The following is a 17,564-nucleotide window of genomic DNA, read 5'->3' as shown; positions in this document are numbered from 1 at the left end:
TCCTTTTAAAAGCAAATGGAAACTTATCTTGAAAAAAACTGCCTAAGAATTTTAGAAATTAGAAAAATCTGATATCTTTATGTTAAGCCATGGTGTTCATTCAATATAATTATGTAAATCACAAAACTATGTCCAAACAATTTAAGTATTGACCTTAAAGAAATAAAATCTGCAGTCAGTTCTACAGCATATTTAGAAACTTAATTTCTATATACAGTGATGTTATCCTACATATCAGCAGTACAAAATAGATTATGTCAGAAAGATGAACAGTAAAACTTAATTTTAATGGAATGTCATAGTGAGAAATAAAACAGATAATTCTCTGCTGTCTTCATTTACTAGATGACCACTCCAAACACAAAGAGCTGATACAATTTTATACATTTGTACAAAGAACGAATGGTCCGCAAAACCATGATACTTTGGTTCTACATTGCTAACCTATCTGTCTATCCAACTATGGGTTGTCTTTACCTCTACCGTCCAAAAAGCTGGATTAAATTGACATAATGCAAAAATAAATAATTTAACTCAAGTTAAAAGCCAACTGGAAAATAAAAGATTGAAAAACTGATCGATGAAGTATGAGGATTACAAAGACACAACCTAAGTAAATGTTTGCAAAGTACTGATGAGAAAACACTTCTAATAAAAAAAAAAATTGAAATATTTTAGAATACAGTTTCAATACACAAAATTGAATAGGATGGTTCTAAAGTGTATTTTTATAGGTTTAAAAAGTTAGATTAAAAAAAACAAACACATAGTGAAATTCACTTATTTTCTCCTTAGCTAGGATGGCTAAGCTAACAGATCAACAAGATCAGTCAGTATTCTGTAAAATACTTGAGTGTTATGGCAACATTTAACATGATCAAAAACAATATCCTACGAGAGAAGCTAGAGGAAACCCTAGAAATTAATACAGATCCACAGTGCTCTATCTGAAGCCCCTGAAGTCAAATGTGCTTCAGAGTTCAGAGTTTTCCATATTTTAGAGGGAAATGAGAAACACACAGTGTATATTAAGTCATATTTTCAATGGAATCTGAGGCAGCAACGTATAATCAAGTTCATTAGCATCCCTGAAATAAAATGTGAATATTTGCTTTCAGTACAAAAATAAAAACTGTAAATATCTCACACCTATCCAAGTCAGGGCAGGTTTCAAAGCAAAATGTGCTAAAAGAAAATGGCTCAGTTTCAAACCTTTGGGATTTTGCAATTTCCATAAACAGCTTTGAACCTGTACAAAAAGTTTATCTAATTATTGGAGGGTTTCTCATTATTTGAGGATACATTTTTATTGCTATTCAGCTAAAATACCTGTCGTGATGCAAATGCATACATAGGAGTTATTCCTTTCAAATGTGCGTATTTGGAAATAGTAGTATGTTTGATTATAAATTTCAAGAAAAAAATTCTTGACACATTTCTCAAATGGGTCAAATATGTTTTTATTATTACTTTCAATGACATATGGGGTGCAGGCAATGCTCTCAAGAGTAGGAGAATCTAATTCTCCCTAATACTATTTCAGTAAAAGAGAACAGTAATGTGAAGTAACGTGAGTGCTATCATTGGATTAAACAGTGAAGAGACAGAATAGAGATAGGATTAGAAGATACATTTTGGAATGCGGTTTTTTCCCAGTAATTTGAAATATTTAAAGAATTGTTAAATGATCACTTGGCAGTTATACTATAAATAGGAATCAGATAGCATGAGTTAAACATCATTACTTTTGAGTAGTTAAATTTTAGTATCATTTGCTATCTTTAGAATCTTTGGTTTTATCTGGAAAAAAAAAAAAAGAAAAACCCTCAATCCTGAAAAGATCACCGCAAAAAAGGATTATAGTCTGCTTTTTTAAATAATAAATATGGAAATGTATTCTTATGAATGTTAAACAGTGTTGTATTTTAAAATTTTTAAAATGATGGTTAAGTTTTGAAAGATTACATTTCATGAGAAAATACTTCATGAATTTTAATGGGGTATGTTTATTTAAATCAAATTTTCTATTCTGTTTTAGGAAATAATTGTGTGTCTCTTTAAGATAAGACTGTCAGCACATAAGGCCACAGCAAAACAGAGATTTTGCTAATTTTTTAAGCCTTTGTTAATTTCTGGCTGAGAAGCGAGGTGGTTTAATTAGTTAGCTGCTAATATCTATTTAAGTGAGCAGCCAGGGAAACGTCTATCAGACTAAGAATATGCAAAGCCCAGGCCATTCTCTTTGACTCTTTTCAACTATTTCAAAAAAGAAAAGAATAGGTAGATTCCACATGTGTGGAAAATAAGGGAGAATACGCAAACACTAATCACACACACACTTAAGTACTTAACGTACTTCGGGCACACCGGAAGAAAACTGAATTTAAACAAAACAGGTAAGGCACTTAAGTGTGGGATGACTTTTCGTGTATTTTCTTCACGTGTGTGTGACTACTTTGGGGTTTGAGGTACAGGTACCTTAACAATAAAAATAAAGTAGTAAAATACTTTCAAATATTGTGGAAGCCTTCTGTATCTTTCCTTTTCTTTTCCCTTTTTTTTTTTTTTTTTTTTTTGAGACAAAGTTTCACTCTTGTTGCTCAGGCTTCAGTGGCGCAATGACGCGATCTCGGCTCACTGCAACCTCGCCTCCCGGGTTCAAGAGACTCTCCTACCTCAGCCTCCCAAGTAGCTGGGGCTACAGGCGCGCACCCCCACACCCAGCTAATTTTTGCATTTTTAGTAGAGATGGGGTTTCACCATGCTGGCCAGGCTGGCCTCTAACTCCTGACCTCAGGTGATCCACCCGCCTCGAAAGTGCCGGGATTACAGGCGTGAGCCACTGTGCCCAGCCAGCCTTCCGTACCTTGACTAAAAGAAGATATTCAAAGAATGCTGAGAATGCTTTGAAAGGAACTGAAGAGCAAAAGGCCTTGCCCGGCCCTACGGGAACGTCCCCGGCGACTGGCAGACAAAATGGACGCCCTGACAACCTGAAGTGCTCAAGGCTGAAACAGAACCGCGCAGCCGTACTTGCCTGAGGGAGCAGTGAGTGGCTCACAGACTCTGCGTTCCGAGAAAGATGTGAAAACATCACACGGCCTCCCTTTCTGCAGTCAGGTCAAACCAACGTCTGCCGGCCCGGCTGAGATAAACCGAGCGGGGAGGCTCCCCGCCACCAACAGTCTGAAACAGCTGACAGGGACTTCCGGTTTGGGGCTTGGAAACCACCCAATCAGAACGTACCTACCCTGGCCAATCAGGGCTCAGCTTGTATCAACCAATCAGGACTCAGTTTCAATGACCACTCTGAACCAAGCGAGTGTCATTCTTTCTATAAACAGACCTTCTGGGGAACCTGGATAGAAACTTTGCTGTAAAACATGAACAATCGCTTTGTTCTCTGGAATGAATTTTAACGGCGTATGTTTTATTTGTTTAAATAAAAACAAATAAAAGGCATTAAAAGGCTGTGTTTTTGTGTTCAAAGGCTGTGTTTCCCAAGTTTACAAACCATTCACTGGCGTTAAGTCTCTTTGCTCAAATTCCTTTTCAGAGAATGTTTTCTCATACCAGTAATCAGTTAGCAGCGTTTACATTTTAAAATAAAATGGTTTACTAATATATTTCCTAGGTTTGTTTATATAAATATAGCATGCTTTATATATTGCCTTTGTTTACTAGGAAATTTGGAGAAATAGATGAACGAAATATTTAAGAACATAGGTGCATCCTTTGCGTAATTTTTTTCAACCAGCAGTTTTGAACATCTATATGTTATCACATATCACTTCAGTAAAAGAAGCAAGTCATGAATAAATATTACTAATTACTTGGTGTAAGACTCTTTAAGAGGCTGAATTTTATTGGATAATTACTATATCCTAAGGCAGATTATGGAACTATAATTTCTATCGAAAATCATGGGGAAGTTAAAAAATTTAATTAAAAAATTAGGCAAGGTAACTTGCTACTTCCATAAAAGATTGGTCTAATTATGGATATTGGATAAATTAAAATCTATTATAAACCATAAATACTAAGTACACATTTCACCTTTAACTTTGAAAGTACAATTTGAAAATGAAGTTCTAATCTTTTACTTTTATTCACAGTTGCTTATTAAAATGAAAGAGATAATATTGTAACTTAATCTTAGGACAAAATTTTTAACTCTATTTCTAAAGAATATTGTAGGTATCGCTCTTTTATTTTTATATAAAAGCAGAAAGAACATAATAAATGTCATTTTTAGAATCTTTTGTAACGTAGTAAGAAACATCAAAATTCAAATTACTTTTTTCTTATAAAACTCCATTTAAATACACACACACACACACACACACGCACACACATTCTCTCTCTCTCTCTCTCTCTCTCTCTCTCTCTCAAGAAAAAAGTCAAGGAACCCTCAAAGTGTTAAAACCCAAACCCAATTTTTTCCTCTAATTTTCAAATTCAAACTTTTGGAATGGTTCCCATTAAAATAAAAATACATATTAGAAATTCAAAAGCTCCAGAACAGTGAAAACAAAAAAGAACAAGCATGATAATTCTGGCAATTTCACTTGGAAGAAGACCACAGAGATAATGAAAATGAAGAATTAGAGTGCTTGGTAAAACGGCATTAGATAGAGAAAAACAATAATAAAGTATTTGTGTAAATGCCAAAACATCATAATTGTTGTTTCCTATTCTGTAAATAATTGTGTTAACTAGCAATCTTGTTTATTTTGTCATTATGATAGTAAAAAACATGAATACACTATTAAACTTAAAATTATTACATATTAAATTATATTATTACCAAAGCACATCTTTTAATTTATAATAAGATTATATACAATTCTCATTAAGAATTAGCTCTTCTGAAAGTGGATTATAGTTTCTAAACTCTCCAATCTGTATTTCTATATTTTATATGACTAAAATTTTCTCAATGGCAAATGTATATTCCAGTTGTGAATTATAATTAAATAACAAAAATTAAAATACATAGTTTAATCTCAAAATTAGAGATATAACAATATAGTTGTTGAACACATGTATTGAAATAATTTTGGTTATTTATGTATTTTGATTATTATTTAAAATAACTACCTAGAATACTACTCTTAATTTATCATTGCACTCAGTGTGTTAACAGTGTAGTGATTTATAGTAAACCAGTCAGTTAGGATAAAAAGCTTCCTTATTACTGTAGCTTCTTCAATATAACATATAAGAAATAGGAAAAAATTAGATTGGTGAGGGACAGATAGGTAATTACACAATTTATGTTCCAATATACACAAAGAAAAATATGAGATTCTTATATATTATTTATAAGGCAGTATTTGTAAGTGATTTTTGCAGATAAATGCAGATATGAGAATTAACCACAGTTAATTTTTGTCTTAATGCTTTAAATCTATTTGTTCTAATGTTTACATTTTGATTTTGAGTTCAAAAGATCTTTAGAGATCTAGTGCAGCCTTAGTTTTACAAATGAGGAAACTGAGGTCTGAGAAATTGTTACAAACCTGAGTTAATACAGTTGGTTTTTGTCAAAGACAGAAAACAATACTTACCTCCTTGCTTATAGTCAAGAGGAAATAATTTCACTGCAAGAAGTTTATAACTATTTCAATGTCTCCCCTATTTTTGCAGAAAGTTACATATTCATGAGTTTTCATTTTCGCTCCTGATAATTAATGTAGTATTTTAATAGGAAGTTTGAAGTGATTTGTATCCAGATTGCTACGTTAAAGACATTTTACACCAGAATCTTCATAGTTTTAATTATAAAAAAATTACACCTTCTTATAAATAACTCTTTATCAGTAAACACCTGTTCAATTCTTACTCCTGATTAAGAATACTTGTATTTTAATTCTTAATACCTTGTATTTAAATGGATTCTCAACTAACCCAGTATTATGAAGTTTTCCTCTGTTTTCTTCTAGAAACTTAATATTTCTAGAAGAATATTAAGCCTTTCCTGGTTAGATCTTTATTTCTTATAATAACAGGCTTATGTATATGTTATAAAGAAGGGATTCAATTTATGCTTTTCTCATATGGATCCAAAGAACCATTTATTGAGAAGTTTACTCTTTTCCACATATTATTATAATCCTGACACATGGAAAGTGACCATATAGTTGTTCAACTTTTTTTAAACTATTGTCTTTTATTAGTCATTTTTTAAATAAATTTTTTTTTCAAGGATCATAGCATTTATCTCAATTGTCTCCTAGTCTCAAATTTGGAGCATTCTTTGAATAAGTGGTCTGAAGAAGCACACCAAGTTTTGATAATATAACATGTCTGTATATTATTTTTTTAAATTATGAGAAAATCATCATCATCATCATTTTTCCATAATTCACTTGCACATGTGGTCCACCAAAGAATGGTAGAAGTTAGGAAGAGGTCAATGCAATATTCCCCATGAATGTGGTGATGATAGTGATAACAAGCACTAGTAGAATTGGGCTGATCACCTTAGGAAATTATAATCTTTAAAAAGACAAGTCAAATACTTAAATATGAAAAACATTAATTTAATATCAGTGTTTTAAGTACTCAAAAATTCTATATTTTATGGCAAACATTAATGAAATATGAACGCTTTAAAATTATATTTTGAAGATAAACACAAAATTCACCTTACTAAGACTAAAGGAACTCTAATGAATAAATTATATTGTTCATTTTATGGCAACTGTCAATGATCATAGCATCGTTCACAATGTTTAAAAGGGTTCATAAGTAGTTATAACCTAGCTCCACTGTTTATAAATAGATTTAATATCCTGATATTTTTATTCAAGCCACAAAGTTAAAGACATAGGAAGGATAAGTAGCACAGGGCTAATGAAGGTCTTCAGGACGAGAGTTGCATAAAACCAGACAGAATATATGAGCCTTGCAAATATGCCTCAAAGCACATTTTTCATTACCTTTAACACCTGTGATTCAAATAATGCCTCTTTCATTCAACCAGCACCTCTAAAAACATGTCAAGCAGATGGGGCGCAGTGGCTCATGCCTGTAATCCCAGCACTTTGGGAGGCCGAGGCGGGAAGATCACTTGAGGTCAGGAGTTCAAGACGAACCTGGCCAACATAGTGAAACACCATCTTTACTAAAAATACAAAAATTAGGGTAGTGGGCTCCTGTAATCCCAGCTACTCAGGAGGCTGAGGCAGGAGATTTGCTTAAACCAGGGAGGCAGAAGTTGCCATGAGTCGAGATCATGTCACTGCGCTTCAGCCTGGGTGACAAATGGAGACTCCATCTCAAAAAAACAAATACAAACAAAAGGCATGTCAAGCCAGGTTTGCAACTCACAGCTGATTGATCGACAAGCTAAACCACAACAATCACACATAAGACAGCACTTTAGACCTCCAGATACAAATGCCAATAGATCATGGAGACATGTTCTGGCATCGGTTTGTCTGACAGACTGTTAAAAATCCTCTTGCACAGTTCTAAAATATAACACATTCTTATAATCCCAAATTTAGGTAGTTTTGCACAATGTGTAAAGAAAAACTAACTAAATCAATGAACACATAGGAGAATGAAGAATGAATTAACCCGGGGTCATAAAATATTGAAAATTTCTGCCGCATTTCAGAAAGAAAATCTTTAGAATTTGTTTTTTTGTTTTTTTGTTTGTTTGTTTGTTTGTTTGTTTTTGAGATGGAGTCTCCTCTGTCCCCCAGGCTGAGTACAGCGGCACGATCTTGGCTCACCGAAACGTCCGACTCCCGGATTCAAGTGATTCTCCTGCCTCAGCCTCCCGAATAGCTGGGACTGCAGGTGCATGCCATCATGCCCATCTAATTTTTGTTTTTTAGTAGAGACAGGGTTTCACCATGTTGGCCAGAATGGCCTCCATCTCCTGACTTCATGATCTGCCTGCCTCAGCCTCCAAAGTGCTGGGATTACAAGTGTGAGCCACCCGGCCCAGCCTCGTCATTTCATTCTTTTTTTTTTTTAAATTGGAGTAAACCTTTTCATTAGGCTTATGACAGTGCTATGGCTGCATGGAATAAGGGATTTATAGCCTTAAAAAGGCATAGCAACAATTGTGTGACACTTCATGGAACTTGTCCAGGACACGCAGACTCTTCTGTAAATATACGTTGTGGATAGGATTTATAAATTTCTTATAATGCTGTGTAAATGACTACACACAGACATGAAGCACAGTGCCCTCTGGTGCACATACAACATGAAATAAAATATTTATATAGGAATATCTACACAGATAGCAATACCCAAAAAGACAAAACAAATGGGCTTCTTCATAAATGTTAAACCAATAACTAGGAATTGTAAAAGTTGATCACCAATAAACAAACTGAAGTGATAACTTTACATAAAATGTTCTTCACGGCATAGATCAATACAATCTAATCCATCAGGCAACCACCTGTACACTCTTCTATTTAATGGATTCAAGGGACATTACAGGGGCAGGCAACATTTGTTGGATTTAATCTATCACTCTTTTTATGTAGCTTATTTAGATTTTAAACATAGAACATTGATAAATGTTAAGGATCATACATCTTAATCCCTTCCATTTCTTTGAGCTTGGCTATCATGTCCTATTATTTATCTGCCACTTTTTATTTCCTTGCTGATTCCTTTAGCTTCTGAATATACAATTACCTTTCAGGTAAAAAAGGATGAGGTGACTCAACTTCTCAGTGACTAGTAGAAGATACCATTTCCATTAGGCTGAAAAAGGTAACATAGCATGGTATAAGGTAGAAAGGAAAAGCAATTTTTAAAAATTCACTTGAAAATTTTGGCTATTTAAGATAAGAAACTTGGCTTCCAAGTACATTGCCATTTACTTTAAGGCAGTGTAACATAGTAAAATTTGGTAGTGATATACAAGTGGTCACCATTATCTATTTTTATCGTAATATATTACATCTATAAGAAATGTTTTTGAATAGCAAGAAAACATTACTACGGTGCACGGAAAATATCAACCCTTCTGATAATAACACTTTCCCATCTGAAACTTTGCCTTAGAGAAACTTATTTATACACAACCTTCAAGGATGATATTTCTGTAATTGCTTTCCCTTTGCTGCATACCTGTATATCTTGTATCTTGTGCTAAATCCCTGCCGGCTTCTGTCCACAAAATCTGTGTATTCCTGTGAGCGATGGAAGGGTCCCTTATCAGAGAGGAGCCAGTCGAAGGGGCTTGTGGCATGCTGATCCGAAACAGCAGCAACCGCTAAAACCCAGCAATGAAGACTCAGTGCTATCCACTCCCATAGAGCCATCAGAGAGAACAATTCAGCACCAGCTCTGCTTCGCCATATCATGCTTCCACTGCAGATTTAGAGCCTTCATTCTCTTAGCTTTCCCTCAACACCTAGACAAAATACACAGGCAATTAGTTAGCCCTACAAGATTCTTTTCTCTCAGTTGAGGTGTTGAGGTGGCTAATTTTAAAATTTTAATCTAATATCACTGTTTTAAATTAATATTAGCAGAAGAGAATAAGATACAAACCAAAATAATTTTTTTTCAGCGCTGTATGTCTTTTATACGTTGTGCCCTTTTTATATTAATGGAAATTAAGACACTGAGTCATAACTGACCTTGTCATAACAATTTCATTCGGTGGATATTTAAAGCCTATTGAGAAGCAATCAGAAGTTTTAACTAATATTCCTTTTGTCCTTGCATGTTTTATAAAATTGGACAGATTCAAATAAATAATTAATATATTCAAATATTTCATAAATTTTGTTATAAATTTCAATACTAGATATAGTTTTATTGTATAGTTTTTTTAGATTTTAGATAAATGCTTTAAAATGAAGTAGAGATATTCATGTAGTTATTTTCATAATCTAGATAAACATGGAGTAAAACTGTGGGCTTAAGGATACATAAATATATAAATGTATGTATGTATATATATATATATATATATGAGTATGTGAATACCTATTATAGATACAAATAGATGTAGATATAGGGAGAGACAGTGAGACAGAGATGATAGGACAGGTTGATAGGTGAATAGATTTGTGTGTGGGAGAATGGATGTCAGAAGCAGAGTGTTTTCTCAGAATTTTTTTTTAATTTTCTCTTAGGAACAAACTGCTTCTCTGATTATTTAAACAGAATCATAATTAAATTATTTCTAGGGTCTTTAAAGATTTAAATGTGCCTCTGTCTTTTTCATAAGATAGTCATACCCCCAAAATTATACACACATAAACTAAACCAACGCACGTAAATTAAGCTAATGCAGATTATTCATAGATGTTGAAACTGCATACATTGTAGTATAACCGTTCAATAAAAAAAAGTAATAAGATGTATAATCCCAGTATGGTACAGTGCACAAAACTTTACACAAAGCTGAAATGTCTATATGTTGTACCAGAAAATTCTAAAAATATTTGAATTCAATTTTTTTCTATCCTCATCAACTTTTCAAATAGTATTATTTATAGTATATAGAACTATAGAGTGCAAAGATTCTGACAGATGAGAAAGCTTTACTTGTGTGGGTTCTTACTTAGCACAATGTCTTTAGGAAAAACAATCAAGATTCACAGTATTAAGTAAGACATATCAGTAATAGTAGCTACCATATTTATCTGGTATTTGGATAAGAACATTGGTGGTTTTAATTTGCTTTCCTAACTATAACCCTATTATTCATAATTTAATCCTAAATTATTTCTGCATGAGAGGTATTGAGAAACAATTTTGCAGCTCCGAAGTAGCTCAAAACAGTGATACAATGAGTGAACTAGATCATCAGAATCATGCTCTCACATATCACAAAATTAAAAGGACATTACTCACATACTGTATGAGTTGCCTCAATCATATGAGTTTCTCACTGAGGGGATTGAAGAATACCTTCTTTTGTAAACAACATAGGAAGTTTTAAAAATGAAGACATTTTAAAAATGATTTTCTATAAGAAAGAATATTATAATAGAAAGATACTGGAATAGGAGCTTGAAGAGGCTAGACTTTTTCTATTATCTGTATTAATGTACCACTGTCAAATGATGCAACTCCTAAGTTTAAAATCTGCTGAAAAAATTATCTTTATATATTTTTTATGAGAACTATATGATTTATCTTAAATTAATATGTTTTACTTACATTAATAAATGCAATTATTCTTATGTGTAGTAGTACAGTGTAATTCTATGACTAAAAAATATTACTCATCTTTGTTATACACATAATTTTTATTTTGCTTATCATATACATTCAAACTCACAAAATTTAATCATTATTTTTAGAAGATATATTTTTAGTTTCAATGGGTAATTTTTCATTTCATAAAGACAGAATAAATTATTCAATCACACTACTTAAGTCCATATCACATATTTTATCTGAAAGGATATATTTCTTAATTGAATGAAATTCTAGTCATACTATTTAAATGAAGCTCTCTTATTACTAAATGTAAATGTGAAGAAGAATATTATCGAAAATATTTAAGCAAAAATTATTTCATCCTATCAAATAACTTGGAAAATAGTTCTTTGAAAACGGAACTAGATTTTCTCCAAATCCAATAACCAATAAAACAAATTAGGCTATATAACCTCAAGAGACAATAGTCATAGTGGTTAGAAGAATTGACTCTGGAACTAAACTGCTACTGTTAAAATCCCAGCCCTCCAAGCACCGTGGCTCATGCCTGTAATCCCAGCACGTTGGAAGGCCGAGGTGGGTGGATCACCAGAGGTTAGGAGTTTGAGACCAGCCCAGCCAACACAGGGTAAAACCCTGTCTCTACTAAAAATAAAAACATTAGTCTGGCGTGGTGGCATGGACCTGTAATCCCAGCTGTTCTGGAGGCTGAGGCATGAGAATCACTCAAACCTGGGAGCCAGACATTGCAGTGAGCCGAGATTGCACCACAGAACTCCAGCCTAGGTGACAGAGTGAGACTCTGTCTCAGAAAGAAAAAAAAGAAAAAAGAAAAAGAAAACATCCAGCCCTTACTAACTCTGTAGATGTTTGACTTTAGGCAAGTTATTTAACTTCTTTTCTGCTTCAGATTCCTAAACTATTTCAGAGGATCACCTCATCAGTCTTAGAAAAATGGAGCGAGTTCATATTTGTAAAACATCTAGAATAGTGCCTAATAACTTATATTTTATACTGGTATGAAGTCATGCCATTACGTGCCGTAAAATTAAACCAAACTTTTTGTACTTAAACACATGATTTTGTAATACACAAAGTGTTATAAAAGTCAGATACAGGGGCTGGGTGTAGTGGCTCCTGCCTGTAATCCCAACATTATGGGAGGCCGAGGCAGGCAGATCGCCTGAGGTCAGGAGTTCAAGACCAGCCTGGCCAACATGGTGAAGCCCTGTCTCTACTAAAAAATACAAAAATTAGCCGGGCCTGGTGGTGGGGGTACCTGTAATCCCAGCGAATCTGGAGGCTGAGGAAGGAGAATTGCTTGAACCCAGGAGGCGGAGGTTGCAGTGAGTCAACACGGTGCCACTACAGTCCAGCCTGGGTGACAGATTCTCCTTCTCAAAAAAAAAAAAAAAAAAAAAAAAAAACTGGGATACAACTGACATAGATGGCGGTTGGATGGCGGTTGAGGTCCTGTTCTGAAATTCTGTAATTTTTCCATAGGTAATTACCCAGAACCACATTCTTATTACTTTCTTCATCAAATGTGTTGAGCTTGTTTCATATTCTTTGTATCCTCTCATTAAAAAAATAAACTGTATCATGTATTTTAAGGTATATAGCATGATGTAATATGATTACTATAGTGGAAAAATTTAACATACCCATCATTTTATACTGTTAAGTATCTTAATATATGAGAAGATAAAAAAGATTTTTTTTTAATTTTGTGAAGGAAACTACCTAAAAATATTACCAGGTAATGATGAGGTAATTACCACATAATTTGTGGGTTTTAATTATTTCTATTTCTTCTGCTTCTTATTTAGGGGACATGTTCTCATTTCTGTTCAGAAATATTTTTTTCTGAGTTTGTTAACACATGGGAATGTCAATCCTAACCCAAATCAAGTTAATGTGGGGGCTATCTTAAAATCATTATATTCATAAGAACTTTTTAAAGAGATTTATAATGAACAAATTAAGATATCCCAGGAAACTTATACTGAAATAGCGTTTGAGAACTTTTTTCACAAGTTACATGATAGGGAGAAAAGTCACAGTAGAATGCTTAAGGCAAGGATGAAAGCTTCTAGCCATCTTTAGGGCAAGTGGTCATAAAACTCAATATTCACCATCAGAAGAGCTTCATTACCTGGTTTGTCAGAAAAGTAGATAATTGTACATTTAACTCATCATTTTATGAGTACTAATTTATAAATTATTATTGTAGGACCTTAACTGGTTGCCTTATTTGGGTTGGGTTATCACCATATCAATCCATGAGTCAGACATGGTTTAGTAAATAGTTGGTTTGTACCGATGTAGTGTTAGGATATTTAGAGGTGACAACTGAGATGAACAGCTAAACTTAGATACATTGCTAAGAAAGGGAAATACAAGGTTTAAGGAAAGAGGGTAGAAATTATTAAACTAATAAATGAATTCATCACTTTTTCTGTAGTGCGGGGAAAATGCAAAATTGTCCAGAATTTAATATTCATAAACAAGTGGCGAAGTGGCCGACTAAGGAGATAAGAACATCCATAGGTAACATTTTCTAGACCATGTGCGAGTGATTTTATATAAAAGAGAGTAATAAAAGAGAGTAAGAACAGTAAAACCCAAAACATTAAAAATATACACAATTACAAACATGAATTCATATTTAAAACATGGTATTTAATTAAAAAGCAGTATTTATGAGTTTTTTTAATAAAGAAAGAAGTCATAAATATTTATATATCTACTTGAAAAACATATGTTTAGTACACATCCTATTCTTAAATTCCTTCTCACAAAATAAAATTTGTTGTGAAGATCACCTCATGATACAATTTTATTTGCAAATTCTCAATGGCCTTAACAATCTGTGCAGATATAAAATACATCAAAAATATGTTAAATATATACTAATGCATGTAATTATAATAAATGCATAAATAATATGTTCATAATATATATTATAATTATTCTTTTAACTAGCTGTCAGCAGTCCTATTCCAAGGTGGCAATACATTCCTTTTTTTCTTTTTGAGACGGATCTTACTCTGTCCCCAGGCTGGAGTGCAGTGGTGCAATCTCAGCTCACTGCAACTCCCATCTTTCAGGTTCAAGGGATTCTCACGCCTAAGCCTCCCAAGCAGCTGGGACTACAGGCGAGCACCACCATGCCAGGCTAATTTTTGTATTTTTAGTAGAGACGGGGTTTCATCGTGTCGGCCAGGATCCTCTGGGTTTCTTGACCTCGTGATCCACCCACCTTGTCCTCCCAAAGTGCCGGGATTACAGGTGTGAGTCACAGTACCTGGCCTACATTACTTTTATCTAAAATACCGATATATATATATATATCTCTCTTTGAAATTCATAAAATATTGAAATATTTGAAATAAAATATTCGCCATAATAGTAAACGTGAATTTTTAGTAGAACTGAAGCTACAAAGGTATAAGCAAAATGTTAGAAATTATTGAATTTTAGACCTCAGTATCTTATCATCCACAATCTAACTAGATATCCCGTGCTAATTATTACTATTTGTTAAATGATTAACATTGCAGGCTATATTATTTCTTCTTTTATATTTGCATTTGGACTGATTTTTGCTGGTTGCATATCAAAAATATTTTCTCAGGAACCAAAATCTCCTGAAGAAGTTGAATATGAAAAGTCATTTCAGAAAATCATATCAAGCATATTTAATTTTATTTTGAATAATGTGGAACCCATAGAAAATTGAAAGACTAATAGCAGTAAACTCGTACATATCCAACAGCTAGAGTCACCAGCTGTTGTTGTTGTTGTTTAACACGTTTTCTATCTCTGTCTCTTATTTTCTTTCCCTGCCTCTCTCTCTCCATTCAGAAATTTTTAAGTATTGGATAAAGGCATAAAGAAAATTGGCTGATTTGCCCAACATCTACAACCATTCTCTAAATTTCTTTTCTTGAGAAAACACTATGCTGCTCTATAAAATAGTTCCTTAACATTAATGCTTATTAATACTGAAGCTTGTAAAACTATGAATCTTCAAAATAAAATATCCAATACTCAAAATAACTGTTTAAAAAGCCACATTCTTCCAGATAATATGATATGTATTATTCTATTAAATCCATTACATTATAAATGTTAGAATTATTTTATTATCATAAAATAAAATATTTATATGTAGCACTCCCAGAATCTATTTAAAACGTATAGCATTATTACATAATTAATATATCTATAATAATTTTTGATTATATATTTAAATAAATGCTAGCTCTGAAAAATGAATACTAAATACACAATTGTGTAAATAAATGAATGATAGATGACTTAAAAATAGTTAAACATAAATTTTTAACAGTTTTCCCACAATAGTTTATTCATTGTTTCAATTCCAATTTGGTAGAAGTAATGATATAGAAAACCAGAATAAAAAAATAAATCTTGTTGATCAATTGTAATGTGCAAAACATCACGATAAGTTTTGAGGCAGAAGGTCTTAACAAAGATAGTGTTTCTATCCTCAGGAACTTGCTGTCACTTTGGGAAGGCCATGTGGAAGGCAGAACATATTGCCTGTGGTCATTTCTATTAGAAAACAATACCTCTGTCAATGAAAACGAAACATTCTCCAAACTTTTTCTTTTTTCCTTATCTCACTAAATGGTACTTCCACCTACTCCAATTTTTAAGCCTAAACATGACTTTCACCTACCCTCTGACTCACTGCACATATCCAATCAGTCCCCAACTTCTGTGCATTCTTCCCCCTACATATAAAATTTGCCACTTTTTCTTCAGCCCCATTTTACTTGACCACCTCATGCTGTATGCTCAACACTAGCAACTTTGCCTCTAAACGGTGTTACTGCAATAGCTTCATGACTGTTTTTCACACAATGTGATCCATTCTTCCTATAAACAGGTAGGATTTTGCTATTCTTTTTCTGTACTCCAAGACTATAGAGAAGTAATTGCTTTATCTTTGTTTTCTGTTGAAATGAACAATAACATGTGAAAATGGGAATCAAATAATTCTGACACCCACGTGGCTCTCTCCAATCTGTTCTTTTTACTACAGTCAGAGTGATCTTACTAAAATGTTAAATCTGAACACGTAAATCCTTTACCCCTAATTAAGTAACAACTTTTGTTTCAGGATAACTGATCTTTTTGAAATAACTTATAACACAATCTTCCTTTGCTTATATCATATCATATCATATATTGTATCATATCATATATCATATCATATCATATCATATATATGCCAGGACAACTATTAACCAAACATCAACTTTGTGTTTTAGCCATGATCATATACCTCATATTCACCTCACTTTCTCTCTAAGATCTTCATTTATGCAGGTTCCCCTGCCTGAACCACTATTTTGACAAGGATCTCTTTACCTGCCTAACATTGACCTTAAAACCTCAGACTGGATTATCATTTTATTCATAAAGCTTTATATAACCCTTCAAGGTTGGTTGGTCCTTTTTTTAATGCTCCCATTTCTTTCCCTATGATGGTACATTTCCCTGTGATGGTACATTTATGTCACATATTTGCTTCCATGTTGGGCCTGTTTCCCTCCCTGCACATCTCCTTTCCTTCAATTAGATTAATTTTGGGAGAAAAAATAATCATTCCTATCTTAACGACAACAACAAAGTCACCAAAGTTGCCGAAATAAAGTTGGATAAGTAAGTATTGGTAGAGTGACTGAACAAATGTTGATGAAATAAGTACTAAATTAAGGTGCAACTGCTGGGATATGGCTGGCAAGACCATATCATAAAAAGCCAATTCATTCTTCATGGAAAAAGAAAGAATCTACAGAGGATCTGTGCCTGAATCTGCATCTGAGCTAGGCCTCAGGATGACAATAGCTTTGATAGTTGAGGAAAAGTAGCAAAAGAGTTATGACGTAATGATTTTTAAGTCAACATTGTAAACATATATCTACAAGTGTAAACAGTATCAAGATATTTTGCTTTTATTTTCATTTCATTTTATTTTTTTGAGACAGAGTTTTGTTCTTGTTGCCCAAGCCGGAATGCAATGGTATGATCTCAGCTCACTGCAACCTTCTCCTCCTGGTTCAAGCGATTCTCCTGCCTCAGCCTCCCAAGTAGCCGGGATTATAGGTGTGTGCCACCATGCCCAGCTAATTTTGCATTTTTAGTAGAGATGGGGTTTCACCATGTTGATCAGGCTGGTCTCAAACTCCTGACCTCAGGTGATCCACCCACTTCTGCCTCCCAAAGTGCTGGGATTATAGGTGTGAGCCACCATGCCTGGCTCAAAGCAAAATACTCTTAATGTTAAAAAAAATGTTAAGCACAAAAACATAAAGATGATTAATTATTAGCTTTGGACATAATGATAAGAGATTGTCATGTTAGATAAA

At 33.4% G+C, this 17,564-nt stretch overlaps 1 protein-coding gene across 4 annotated transcripts in view; it reads right to left on the bottom strand.

Annotated features, from left to right (window-relative positions):
- The window catches only part of BRINP3 (BMP/retinoic acid inducible neural specific 3), a 375,313-nt gene that overhangs the window by 342,355 nt on the left and 15,394 nt on the right, over positions 1-17,564 (bottom strand). For all 4 annotated transcript variants that reach the window (XM_074390113.1, XM_003938158.4, XM_010348756.3 and 1 more), the window contains one exon: positions 9,109-9,394. In XM_074390113.1, the coding sequence (XP_074246214.1) occupies positions 9,109-9,344 (236 nt within the window). In that variant the 5' untranslated portion in view covers positions 9,345-9,394. The remainder of the gene's footprint in view (positions 1-9,108; positions 9,395-17,564) is intronic.

Source organism: Saimiri boliviensis, chromosome 19 (genome assembly GCF_048565385.1).
Source record: "Saimiri boliviensis isolate mSaiBol1 chromosome 19, mSaiBol1.pri, whole genome shotgun sequence".
Classification (NCBI taxonomy): domain Eukaryota; kingdom Metazoa; phylum Chordata; class Mammalia; order Primates; family Cebidae; genus Saimiri; species Saimiri boliviensis.
The sequence above is the reverse complement of the archived record's forward strand: the minus strand, read 5'-3'. Positions and strand labels throughout refer to the sequence as shown.